The 14,455-nt window shown below is 30.8% G+C and overlaps 2 protein-coding genes across 2 annotated transcripts; one reads left to right on the plus strand and one right to left on the minus strand.

Moving 5' to 3' along the window:
• The first annotated feature begins 7,609 nt into the window (after positions 1 to 7,609).
• On the plus strand, positions 7,610 to 10,226 carry LOC112723037 (uncharacterized). Its single transcript, XM_025774255.3, has 4 exons — positions 7,610 to 7,855; positions 7,949 to 8,146; positions 8,326 to 8,574; positions 9,680 to 10,226. Exons 1-4 carry the CDS (start codon positions 7,721 to 7,723, stop codon positions 9,950 to 9,952), a joined length of 855 nt encoding a protein of 284 aa, XP_025630040.1. The 5' UTR covers positions 7,610 to 7,720; the 3' UTR covers positions 9,953 to 10,226.
• A 501-nt stretch (positions 10,227 to 10,727) lies between these two features.
• On the minus strand, positions 10,728 to 12,772 carry LOC112723038 (CASP-like protein 1D2). The gene is made up of 3 exons (XM_025774256.2): positions 12,083 to 12,772; positions 11,342 to 11,468; positions 10,728 to 11,235 (listed from the first exon to the last, which is right to left on the minus strand). The coding sequence occupies exons 1-3, from the start codon at positions 12,307 to 12,309 to the stop codon at positions 11,011 to 11,013; spliced, it is 579 nt and encodes a 192-aa protein (XP_025630041.1). The 5' UTR covers positions 12,310 to 12,772; the 3' UTR covers positions 10,728 to 11,010.
• Between the last annotated feature and the right edge of the window lie 1,683 nt (positions 12,773 to 14,455).

The raw sequence follows: 14,455 nt of genomic DNA on the forward strand, positions 1-14,455 counted from the left end.
CTTTACAGGAATGTTATGCATATAACTAAAGTGCCAAAATTGGCAGTTCACTAAATAGTTCAATATAATTATAACTGAGGATACAATTAGTACCATACTCGATACAGCAAATATTATATGACTGTCCTGGTGCTTGAAATAATAATAATAATAATAGCAATAATACTTCATACATAGACATAAAAACATGATATGTCTATTTTGATTTTTTTTGTCTAATAAAAATTTGTCAATAAATAAAATAAAATGTTCCAATCTTTTAAAAAGAAAATATAAAAATTTTATAGTTTTTTTTATGGATTAATGGGCTCGTTAATATAAAATAACTTTTATATATTTATTTATTTTGAATTTTCTAAAAAAATTATTGTTATTAAGGAAATTAAAATAAAAAAAATCCATAACTTGATAACTAATTAATCATAAGAAAAAAGAAGGGTTAAGTTCGATTTTGGTCCCCAACGTAGAGGTCAAAAATCGGAATCGTCCCTAACTTTTTTTTTTGCTACAAAATGGTCCCCAAAGTTTCAGTTTGTTTTAAAACCGTCTTTCAGACCAAAAATGCCCCTATCCCTTCTTCCCCAAAATCATGCAAAGCACCGGCAGAAACACAAGCATAAGCACCACCACCACACCCACCACCACCCACCACCTACCACCATCACCATCATCATCATCATCATCATCATCATGGAATCATAAGAACTCAGAACCAGAACCACCACCACCACCCCCCACCCACTGCCACTCCATCACCATCTGCATCACACCAACCAAAACTCAGAACATCAACATCATCATCGTCATCCTCATCAGAACCCAGAACTCAAACTCAGACAAACAAGAACTCAACTCAGAAAATCATCATCATCATCAAGAACCCAGAATCAACAACAATACTCTAAATTCAAATTTCAGCAACAACAATGTTCCACAACAAATTTCACAAAAAATTCAAAAATTTCACAAAAAATCCAGTCCACAGAATTCACAGAAGAAGAAGAAGAAGCGGCGGGTGGCGGTGGGGTCGGCGATAATAATAATAATAATAATAATAATAATAATAATAATAATAATAATAATAAGCGGCGGGTATGGCGGTGGTGAAGCAGGGGAGGGGAAGCAGGGATGCTCGCTGGCAGTGGTGAAGGAGGGGAGGCTGCGGCGGGCGGTGGTGCGGCGGGTATGGCGGCGACAGGCGGACAATGGCGGTGCGGCGGTGAGCTCGTCCCCCTTCTCTCCCCCTCCTCCTCCCCCCTTGTCGCGCCCCACCCCCCTTTCTTTCTCTCCCCACCCTCGCTTCTCTATACCCTTTCTTTCCTCTTTTTTTATTTATTTTATATTTATTTTATTTTATTTTATAATTTTTTTAATGAGGGGTAATTTGGTAATAAAAAAATAAAATTGGTAAAAAGGACGATTTAAAAAAAACTGAAACTTTGGGGACCATTTTGTAGCAAAAAAAAGTTAGGGACGATTTCGATTTTCGACATCTACGTTGGGACCAAAATCGAACTTAAACCAAAAGGAATTAAAAGCATGATTAATTATATCAAAAATAACATAAGTATTTATTTAAATAAATATTATTTCCTTCATCCACATTTGCACAAAAAAATAATAATAATACAGCATAGACCAAAAGGCCATAATCGACAGGATTTTAGAATAATAAATTATAGTGCCTAATCTTTCTTTTCTGTTGTCTTATTTGTTTCTTTTTTCTATTTAACCAAAAAAAATTAATAAGAAAAATCAAAAGATTTAAATACTAATTACCAAAAAAAATTAAATACTAAAAAAAAACTTCTTATTTTAGAGATCAATATGATAAAAATATTTTTAAAAATTAGAAAATATAACAAAAATAAAAAAAATATTTTTCTTTACATAAATAGCCAATAAATAATGATCAAGAATATTATGCATATAACTAAAGTGATAAAAAATACACAAAAAATAATCCGGATTATTACCATACCTTATCAGAGCTAGTGTAGTTTTTCATATTCTCATAAATTGATTGACTGACAACAATTTCATCGGGTGAATTCGTCTGTTGTTCAAATTCTTCAGCACCTTCTGCCATAGGTACTGTATTAAGGTCGAAATCAATTGCCATACAAATTACAATGATAAAGACGATTTCTTGTAAAATTTCTTAGCTTATACACTATTATGCTTGCAATGGTATTATTCTTGTGATTTTTGAATGAAGATGATTGAATTAACATAAGGTATATATTAGGGTAAATTACATGTTTTATATCTCTAATAATTGATGATAAATACCATAACGGACAAAGAATCAATTGCAATTATTTAATGTAATTGATATCATAATTTACCGTTCTTAATTATAATTATTATTAATTTTTATGGTATTTTTATATATAAAAATCAAATTATAAAAAGGAATATTAGGTATTAATTATAAAAATGCCTAATAAAAAGGGATATGATTTCATAATTAATATCATTAATAAGTAGATTTGATAAGAATATGATAAGTGGAATGATAATAGAGTGGGATAAAAAATAACACTGTTATTAAGGGATGTAAATGAAGTAAATTATGGAAAGTTTTGGCTAATTATGACTGAAAAGTTTTGGTTACCAAACTTTTTCCTTTCGAATCCGGCGAATTTTCGATTCGTCCAAACTAACTCATCTCCCGTGAGGTCATTTTTCAGTGAAGGACTTGACAACTGGTGGTATGAATAGCTGAAGGATGCTTCCAAATCCAAGGGGCCCAAACGAAATGGTCCACCCGACAACTATAGATAAAAGGAGGAGGACCTATCCCTCTCCCAGATACGTCATCATTTACTCTAATTAGCCGCCTTATTTTATAGACGTTTACTTCAACATCGAAATATCCTTGCAAGTGACTTCACCCGCCGACCCACTGACAATCGAAATTGAACTTTTTCTCGCAAAACTCGCGCCCAGGTCCAGATACCTTATTCCTCCTATTGTTCCCAACCATCCGTTCCACAGACATCTCACCCTAGTGAGCAACCGAACATTTAAACAATCGATTAGAGTTCCTTTACGCGCTCTTTTTCTTTTAATATATGAAAGTTGAAGACCCACACTTAACTCTATTAGATATTTAGACGAGATGAAATAATCGTATAGAAGTTTCTTGATGCACATTTTTTTTCTCTTAAACACAAAGCTCTACAATAAGGTAGAGTAAAGAAATAAGACAAATAACAAAGACCAGTACCAACCTCAACTTTTTTGTCATTTTTTATCGATAACAAAAAGAATCTCTATAACTTTTAAACGAATTTGTAACAATATTTGCAATTTTTAAAACTTTCTTCTAAAAGTTTTTTTTATTTCTTTTCATCTAAATATTTTAAACAATATTAAAATAATACATCAAGCACTTTTTGTTGGAAATAATATACAATTTTCCCTTGAGAAAATACCTTTTACAGAGAAATAAAATAGACACAATCACAACACAAGAAGTTAACATGGAAAACCCCAATTACTGGAGAAAAAAAAAACCACGGCCGTTGTCAAATGACAACCAGAGAATATCACTATGTGAAAATTGTTACAACACATAGACTTCTTTTTCTCTAACACCGGCACCCCAGTATACCCACACTCTCAAAGCAAATATTTAACTACACCTCACAACACTCTCTAATCAAAGAGTATAAAGGAAAAGAAAAGTCAGATACAAGCTTTAAGTGTTTCCGACTGGTGCAAAAAATATGGAGAACTTAGCCTCCTATTTATAGCCTAGGCCACCCACTCCATTTTCTATCCTAAGCAATGTGGGACTAATTCAACCAAATCCTAACAATCTCCACCTTGATTGAAATAGTCACACATCTTCAACTTCCATAGTCAACACCGACAATTCTTTGCTGCCATTGTCTATACCGACAATCATAGTTCAGAGAACTATCATACTCCACCATGAAAGTATACTCACTTGGAATTAGACCACTCCAAGCATTTCGCCTTGGTACAGATCGAAACCTTGCTGAAAATTCATGGTGCAACTTCTAAATTGGCTTTTCCTGAAAGTTCTTCAGCCATCGACATAACTTCGCCACACACCTTGCATCTCAACGCCAACCAATGCCCATGTGCAATTGTGGACCCGATTGCCACAACTTATCCTTATCCATGGCAGTGCGGCAATACCATGAGGATACTTCTTATCTTCAACGCCTTGTGCAAACCTGATTGTATCAACACATCCTTGACTTGTATTTGCCACAAGCCAAAATTGATTCTTCCATCAAATTTCTCTATTTCAAGTTTCACAGCACTTGAATATCCTGACATTGTTGTATCCGTATACTGGAATAGTATAACTCAACTGTAGACCGCGCACTAGGAAGGGTCCCCAGGAAAGAGAGGTGGGTCACAATGGACACACTTAAATACCAAGTCTTTCCTTAGCCAGAACCTTTCCAAACTGCACTCTCACAGTGTCACACTGCCTTCCAGCAACAACAACAGCAACTAAAGATCAACCTCAAGTCACAGGACAAAATTCTTTTCTGATGTGGAAGGTCAGACTAGGCTGCAACCACAGAGCATACTAAGAATAAATCCCACCGAACCGAAGCTCTGATACCACATGTTGGGAATAATACACCATTTCCCCTTGAGAAAATACCTTTCACAGAGAAATAAAATAGACACAATTACAACACAAGAATTTAACGTGGAAAACCCCAATTACTGGAGAAAAAAAAAACCACGGCCGTTGTCAAATGACAACCAAAGAATATCACTATGTGAAAATTGTTACAACACATAGACTTCTTTCTCTCTAACACCGGCACCCCAGTACACCCACACTCTCAAAGCAAATATTTAACTACACCTCACAACACTCTTTAATCAAAGAGTATAAAGGAAAAGAAAAGTCAGATTCAAGCTTTAAGTGTTTCCGACTGGTGCAAAAAATATGGAGAACTTAGCCTCATATTTATAGCATAGGCCACCTACTCCATTTGCTATCCTAAGCAATGAGGGACTAATTCAACCAAATCCTAACACTTTTTGTGAAGTTCTTTTTTTATTGTCACGCCTATCTAATTTTTAAAATATTCTTTTATAGTATTAGGACAGATTTAGAACGCCTATCATAAACCCAAATATACCATACTTATTAAAAATATTTATTTAGTAAGTAATAAAAATTCTCAACATTCTTACCACACAACACACATAAATTGCCATTAGAATCAATTACATCAAACCTACTACTCAACCTATATTTAGTATTAATTCTACTGACTAATACAAATCAATAAAAATTTTAACTCGAGGTGGAATCAAACATATTTTTTCCAATGTTCTTAGGTCTTTTATCATGCAAAATTCGCACATAAGAATTAGTAGTAAACAGTCCATTTTTATTAAGCTTCCACACAACTGTGTTGCGTCTCTTCCTCTTGTCAACTCAGCAACTTGAAGAACACTATGAAGTTGATTCAGCAATTCTAATTTCTATTGGTATAAATTTTTTTACCATTAAAAATTTTAAACCCACTCTAATCTATCTCAAAATCTACATTTTTTTATGGTAGATCTTTTTGTTTAAAATAAAAAAAAGTCTTTAAAATGACACACAATGCAATTAATTATCTTTTGAAAATATAATCATCCTCCCATTTTCTATCTCTATAAACAAACCATTAATTATTTTCACTTTCGTCTAATACTTTTTTATTTAAAGTTGACAGATATCTTTTTAAGAGTCACTTTTAGTAAAAAATGTATGAACATATATTATCTGATTTGGATCAAAGTTATTACATGAATAAATAATCATTTTTCAAAGCAAACAATCTTTTTTTAAAAACCTCTACCGTTTTCTTAAAAAAATTTACGCACCTTTCACATTATGCGAGAAATTGAAAAAAGATATTCACTATTCTCTCCCATCATTTTATACGGGTTAAAATTCATTTAAATAAAAATAAGTAATATTAATATTATTCTAATCATTTTCTAAAAAAAAATTATCTTCTAAATTTTCAAATAAAAAAATATATACATATAATAATATTATTATGATTAAGTCATTTTGACAACAAACTAAGTTTAATAATTAAAAAATTGATAATTTAGTGTTTTAATTAAAGAATAAAAAAGGGAAGAAAAATAACTATAAGAAAAAAAATAATTAGACTTAGTTATAAAAGTAATTAGTTTATCTAACATTTAGTGACCGTGCTTAGAAGTTAGAACAATACGTTTTTCCTTTTATGTTATGTTTTGAATTTTTAATTTCAAATATTGATAAGATTATCAGGATTTTGTGATGTTGTTGAAATTATTGTTACTGCTGTTTTTGAATTTTTGGGTCAGTTGTTTTTTGAATTTTTGCTGATGATTTATTAATTTCAGGGTTTAGGTTGATTATTTGTTGCTGTTTTTAAATTTTTGTTGCTAATTTATTTGATTTTTGGCTTTGTTATGTTATTGGTGTTTTTGATTGTGTTGATGAGAGCTGTAATTTTTTTTTTCTGTGGTGTTGATTTATTAATCTCAATTATGAATGATTATTTGATTTTTGGCTCTATTATGCTGCTATTTTTGACATTGTTGATGATTTATTGATTTTAGTTATGGATAATAGTATTAAATTATTCATAAAAAATTAATTGCTGATAATAATATATTTGTGAATAATAATTTGTTTGTCAATCCTCTTATTTCAAATGATGCTGCTAATCATAATCTTTCAAATTCTAACTATAGTCAGTCACAAGCTTCTTTAAATTTACGGAAAAAAATAGATCTAGCTTGAAAATATGTTACTTTATAAATAGTGAATGGAAAGTCACAATATCAATGTTTATTTTGTCTATAAGTTTTAAATGGAGGTAGAATTCACATAATGAAAAAATATTTGGCAAAGAAATATCTTGCGTATTTTGATAATTGATGACAAATTTTTATGTTGGTATTTAATATTTAGATATTTTATTTATTATTTAATTTTTGAGTTTGTATTTTGATAATATTATATAGTTGTGCTTGATGACATTTTACGTAGTGTTTTAAATTTAAAAGATATTTTAAAATTTATATTAGATTATAATTATATTTTAGGATATTTATTTATTTATTATTTTAAAATAATTTTTTTGATTAAATCACAATTAGACAAATTAGACCAATAAATTAATAAATCAATAATTTCCGATAACATAAACTTGTTTTTTTTATTATTACGGTGATATATAATTGAATTAATGCATAAAGTTTTTTATTAGTATTAAGCCATTAAAATTAAAATTTTAAATAATTATATAAAAAGTTTTTAAAATATTATATAAATACTAAAATTTAACTATTATATATATAGAGAGTAATATTATATAGTTAATAAATTTTAATATTTTTATTAATATTTAATTAATTACAAAAATTAAAAATTATATTTTAATTTTAAATTTTAATAATATATAAATTTGGTATGAGTCTAAAGTATTAAATAGAATTAATAAAAAAATTAATTTTTTAATATTTCTCTTCATATGTAATATATTTTAAATATATATTTTATACACATAATTAATTTTTCTTTAAATCATTTATAGAGATTAAACTCTCTGTGATTTATAGAAATTAAAAGTCTTTAATTTATTTATGAAAAAGTGGTGCGTCAGCAGAGTGATTGGGATGAGGTGGGGCCCAGTGGAACAAGTTAGAAGAGTTCGTTGAAATGAAACTGGAGAATGGAGATCGCAGAAGAACAGATTCCTTTCTTTCTTTCTGCAGTTTCCAACAACCCAAACTGGCTTCCATCATCAATTATCTTCCTCACGATGTTGCCATCAAAATCGCTTCTCTCCTTCAGGTTCCGATTTCTCAATTTCCTTTTAATTTCTTCACTTTCAATGTTTCCTTTTTCTGCTTCGATTTTGCTTGACCCCTTTCTCCTCTGCAAAAGGTTCGAGATTTGTGTGCCTTGAGTTGTTGTTCCACTTTCTGGAGGGAACTCTGCGTCTCCGATTCCATTTGGGAGTCTCTTGTCAGAAAAAGATGGCCTTTACTCACTTCCTTCGATTTCCCTTCTTCATCATCATCGTCATCTTCATCTTCATCTTCCACTTCCTCTTCCTCTTCCGCTAATTCCCCGAATTTTAAGGTATTCCACTTATTCCCTTGTTTTACAGCTTGACCTAATTTCTTTCGTGTATCGGTAATCTGAATTGGGAATGTGATCAATCAAGTACTTGACTTTTGGTCTGTACTCGTTTAATTGGTTGCTGTTAGAAATTGATATGAATTTGTGTTATAACTTAGGTTTTCAATTGGGTTTAACAGAAGTGGAGGAAATTGTACTTAAAGAGGCATGTGGAGTTGGGAGTTAGGGCAAGGTCTGTTGAGAAGTTTGTGGAAGCTTGTTCCCGTTCTGAATCACTTGAAGTTAGGGACTATCTCAATGCTGTTGAAACCTTGATTGCCACAAGGTTTGGTTTTGAAGATGTCCAGAGGTTCCTCTTCAACCCTAAAGTCAACGTCTTGCTTAACTTGATTGGTGTCCACTATTGCCTCACATGTCTTGGGATTCAGGTATTCTTATCTTTTTTTTTTCCCAACCATGTTGTGATTTGTTTTGTTTTCGGTTTCATAGCTTTTTAATTTTCCCATTTTGAAACACTTGAACCGTAGTTGCAAAATCTAGAACAGTATGGAAATGTTCATGGACGAGTTTAATTTAATGTGTAAAATTACCCAAGGAGAACACCATAGTTTTGCGGGTTTTCGGGAAAAAAAAAAAGCCAAATTAGCTCCAACTAAAGGGAACCACTGTTTAAGATCCCAGATAGTTTTGGTTCCTTTCAATTGTTAATTGCTTCATCATGGCTTAATTTGGTGTCACTTGATGACCCTTGAAGTGATCACTGTGCATAAGATGTATCAAAAATGTATTTAGCATATTGTCGATGTGCAATTCTACATGCTACCGTCAACTTGATGTTCTTTCGTTTTTTGCGCAAGGCTGCAGTTAACATGATTGCTATTAAAATGTTTGATACTTAACACTTTGGATCAAAACACCTTTTTTTGGCTGAATTTCATGTTTTTGTTGTATTTTGAATTTTGAATACATGTAATAAGAAAGTCAATTGTGTTTTTTTTTTCCATGCTAAAACTTCTCTGTGAAATAAAAATATCTTCTGCTCAGTCTTGGACTCTTGGGTAGGGTAATACTATTGTTTTAAGCTTAATATCAATTATTTGGAACAACTTGCAAACACATGTTCAAGATTTCTTGTTCCTGTTTTTGTTTTTAAAAAAGATAACGTGTACCATTTTTGTCATTTGTTGCTCTCTTTGCAAGTTTTCATATTCAGAGATATAGATGGGCTTTATCTTATTCTTTGACTTTTGCAGTTTTTCTTTCAGAAGTTAAGTCATGATCTGTAAAGATAGATGTATAGCTAGGCATATAACTATTATTATAACATCTAAATTGATTTTTTTTTTAATCTACATGATTTTTTTCCTCTCATTTTATAACATCTCACATTTCAGCCTTGAACTGATAACATGCACATGAAAATTATAATGTTGGGTTAAAGTTTTGAAGGGCTATACCAGAATTTAAAATTACAAACTTGTATAAAAATCATTTCAGTGTTTGTAATTGATATCTAAGCGTGTTGATTGGCAGGGCGACGAACTCGTAGAATCGCTTCGGGCTAGTGAGATATCTGATCGGCATGTATGCATCAAGTGGTGGAAAGTTGGGAGATGGATCTATGGCTTCCGCAGGAGGGACGAGTCACATTCTCGTTGGGTTTCTTTGGCATATTTAGCAACAGAAGATGATGAACATGTTCTGGGGGTACTTCGCCGAGGTACCATTCATGAGGTTGTACGTGTTCAGATCTCTGCTGTTGGTCACACATCAACACCTTGGTCCTATAAGACTGATCAACTATAAGTATATATATAATTTATATAGCTATCAGTTTTAGTATGTGTATAATGTGGTAATAATACGTGTGTATCACTATCACTACTATTATGTCATTAAATACAAGAAAATAAGACAAGTTCAGATTACTTTTAAAATCAATCAGATTAAAAATATGCATAAATTCCATTCTTGTAAATGTAATAGATGAATTCGTGGAGGACAATTATACCATGCATTGAACTCCAATGTTGTTATTTAAGTTGTCACAATCAAGCACATAGAATGCTTTTCTTCTCCATGTTTTAATTCTTAGACCCCAGAGGAAGCTCTTTGTGATGTTGAGTCTTAGGCAGATTTCGTAGCTTTCTTTTCCTATGTACTCATAACTCCATTGGACGTTTCATTTCAATGATTTTCAAGTCATAAAGAGACCGCAACATGCTTTGTGTAATTTTTTTTTTTTTGGTTTACCCAAATGGTATCTCCCAACCCGACAGATTAAGGACTAATCCGTTGCGGATCTAAGATCTATTTAAGGGTCTGCCGCTGGTCAATGAGTTGCTGAGTTGTTGCATGCACAAGGTGGGGTTCGAACTCCCGACACTTGCTTAAGCGAACGAGTGAGCTGATCACTCGACCAACCCAAGTTGGTTTGCTTTGTGTAATTTTACACCTTAAAATTTTCATTCCGTTTTTAAGTCCAATTTTCATACTCTACTCTACATTGCCCCTGGTGTTATCAGAGTGCCATGCTATGAAATGAATCATGATACTTGTAAGAATGGATGCAAAATTAAAGTACACATCAAAATCATCAATTATTCATATAAAACTTTTCCATGTTGATTATAACTGGTTTATTTTGTGGGTGCAGAATAATTAATTACAAACCACTTAATGCATGAATAAACCACCAAGACAACCACTACTACTACCCATATACATATAATCAAACACCATTGCCCTGAAACCAACAAACATTCACAAACACAAAAAGTCATTCACAAACTGTACTAATTACAGTACTTAACAACACACTCAGACTAACTTTGTCAACATTAATGAAACTATGATCCATTTGTCTACTTGGGAACCCTGCTGTGAAGGGTGAAAGCTGAAAGGAAGATGAGTAACACAACAACAATGCTGCCAAACAAGCCCACAGCAAGGGATCCAGCAACATGCTTACAGAAAGTGTCATATGCACTGCAAATTTTATTCCAATGGACATGGCTGTTTCCCTTTAAACCTATGTATGCAACACCTGCACCTGCTCCTGTTGCTGATGCTATTATCCCCAGTATCAGCTGCACCACACCATGACAAATAACACTCATGGGTTATTACTTATTTATCTCTTGAAATGCTAGCTAGCTTATAAGGTGAAAATATGATTATTTTATTAATTGTTACCGCATCCCAGAAGAGAAAATGAAGGAGAAACTTGGTTTTCTGATGTGGTCTCTGGATCACAGAGAGTGATGCTAGCGTGGTGATGATGCTGTAAAGCCCAGAAACCGAAAATGCAACCACAAAATATCTGCATAATTTTATATCATAATATGTCAAATTTCTAATTGTAAAGCGTCAACAACAATTAATATTTGTTAAATACATAAAAAGAATTGAAATAATAAGTAACACAATAAGGCAGGAGAGCCTCCTTACAAATAACGTACAGTAAAATATGACATGCAAATCCAAAAGCCATCATAATTACGTACATACCAGAAATCAGAGTAAAAATTAAGGGAAAACCCTCATGTATTAATTAACAGTTCAACTAAGACTAAATTTTCATTCTCCTTTCTTCTTGAAGAAAAAAAAAATATTTAATTAGTGTAGTTTCTTTATTTTTTCTGTTTTAACTTTCTTTATACTAATTTCATGTTGACTACAAAAACATAGACCAACATATATAGCAAACACTTCGTATATAGCCGCCACATATATAAGCAAAATTGTTATATGTATAAAAAAATAGCCACCAAATCAATCACGACATATTTGTGTACGAATAGATGTATTGTTTAAGTGATTTTTAATATATATTTTATATTTTAACGTATATTAAACACGGATAATTAATTTGGTGACTGATTTTTTACGTTCATATAGTATTTTTGATATATAAAGCTTTATATATGAACTTACACAAAGGCCGGTGAGTATCTCCACTTGGCTGGTTGTGGCACAGGCCTACCTTGGAAAAGCACCAATTCGGTTTGATTACCAGTGACAAGCACCACTACTGCCACAAGTGAGGCTGCAAACAACAGAAACCTTAATATCACATCCAAATTAGACAAATCGACGCCGGCCGGAGCCGGAGTTGGAGCTGTCCTGTTCTCAGGTTCCCCTGGCTTCTCTGTAGTAGACATGTTGTCACCTTACTTAGTTTTCAATAATGGAAACTAAGGAAGGTACTTGTAGTATAGTAGCAGTGTTATTAAAAGGATAAGAATAGTTGAACAATATAGTTATGTCTAAATATGTATATATAGATATATAGATATATATAGATGGATGGATGAACTTGAATGATGTGTGAAATAAAAACAAATGGAGGAGTTAGAGTTTTCCTCACGCTATGGTTGGTTTGAACAGTTGCTTGTTAGTTGGTATGTGTATGTATGAGGTGATTCACACATAGCTAATAGTCAATAATCTTTACAATATATGTATTTTTTATTAGTGCACTTAATCCTATAAACTTTACACGAAATATATATACATTTGAATATATTCTATAGGTGCTTAATTTCAAGATTCACATGAAATATCTCTTGGGGTTGTTTTTATTTGGATTATGAATTGATGTGTGTTTGTATTATAGGGCTAGAGGGTAGAAACTTGTGTTAAGTGTTACATCCATAGCTATCATATGAATTATGAAATGATTTCTTGTAACTCTTCCAACTCTAATTTCTGGTTAGATTGATTTGTCTTATGTGGCATATATACATATATGGAACAATCATTTTTTTATTTCTCACTTATCAATTATCATGATTGAATAAATTGAGAGTCAAGGTTGTGGTTGGTATAATAGATTAAATTTTTTGGATAATGTTAGAAAGATAAAAAATAATTCGTTTAATTATGTTAAATTTATTTTATTTAATATTTATTTATTATAAAAAGTATTAAATAAAATAAAAAAGTATATTTTAATAATTTTTTATTAATATATTTTTATTAGTAAACATTTCTGAAAATTTCTTATATCATAATATTCTATTTTGGTACTCATTAGCTATAATAAATTATTTATCTCTTAGAAACATAGATTTCGTAACTTTCCTTTCTTTCAAATAAATTATTTGCCCGGATTTAATTTTTATTATGTTCAAACTTATGAAATAAGTATCGTTTAATCTGATCATCACATGGGCTTGGACAGAGTCTGAAAAGGATTTTAAGAAAAGGATTTTTGACATACATAGGAAGATAATGGAATTTTTCAGTTTTTCATTAATTGCTTTTGGATTGTAAGGTTCTATATAATATAAGAAAGAAGACTTTCCAGTTCAAAGTCATGGGAAACAATCCAGAAGTATATAATCATAATTATGACGGCTTGATAAATGAATAAATGGATAACTACGTTTGAATAGTATTTTTACGTTAAAATAATAATTAAATATTATTCCGTATTATATTTAATAATTTAATTAAATATATCAAATTATATACTAATTTTTAATTATTATTTTTATATTAAAATATTTTTATTTGAATAATCATTAAATTAGTAGAAAAATGTTAGAAGTTAATTAATAATATTTAAAAATATAAATTAAAAAAATATTGTTAAATTATTAAATTAAAAAAATTAAATAATAATTAAAAATACTGATAAAGTAATAAATTTTTATGGTTATTGAATTTTTCTTATACTAGTATCTAGGAGTGTTGCGTATGCATTCTAAGTTCAATTGACTAATTTAATTTGAATTCAATTTCTATATAGTATGCATTATTAAGATAAATTGCGTGTGAATGATTAATATTGATCTAGAATGTTTATCCAGCTTGATGGTGGGTCATAGTCGTCATTGAAGAAGGGCAATCCTGGCGGAGAGAAACATGGGAATGCTATATTGTTCATATTCTCATTAGTGTCTTTCACTAACTATTAAATATTATATTTTACTATTTAATGTAATTTAATCCCACTTATTTGAAATGATGTGACCCCCTACCCCTACGGAAAGAAAGGTTCTAATATATTTGTTCAATCAATCCTCTCTTTTTTCCATGAAAGGTTGAACCCAACCAAAGCTAATTATTAAGGTGAATGCGGATTGAATTGGGTTGAATATGACTAAAATTTTGATTCGATCTATATTGAAATTATCGAATCGAATTTAATATTCGTAGTTTTTAAATTTGGATTCGACCCAATTCGATTCGCACATTTACAGATCAAATCGAATATCAGATATATTTATAAAATATAAAAATATTTTTAAAAATTTATTTTTATTAAAAAATATCAATAAAATTCATGTTTTATTTTTTTAA

This window comes from Arachis hypogaea, chromosome 11, assembly GCF_003086295.3.
Source record: "Arachis hypogaea cultivar Tifrunner chromosome 11, arahy.Tifrunner.gnm2.J5K5, whole genome shotgun sequence".
Classification (NCBI taxonomy): domain Eukaryota; kingdom Viridiplantae; phylum Streptophyta; class Magnoliopsida; order Fabales; family Fabaceae; genus Arachis; species Arachis hypogaea.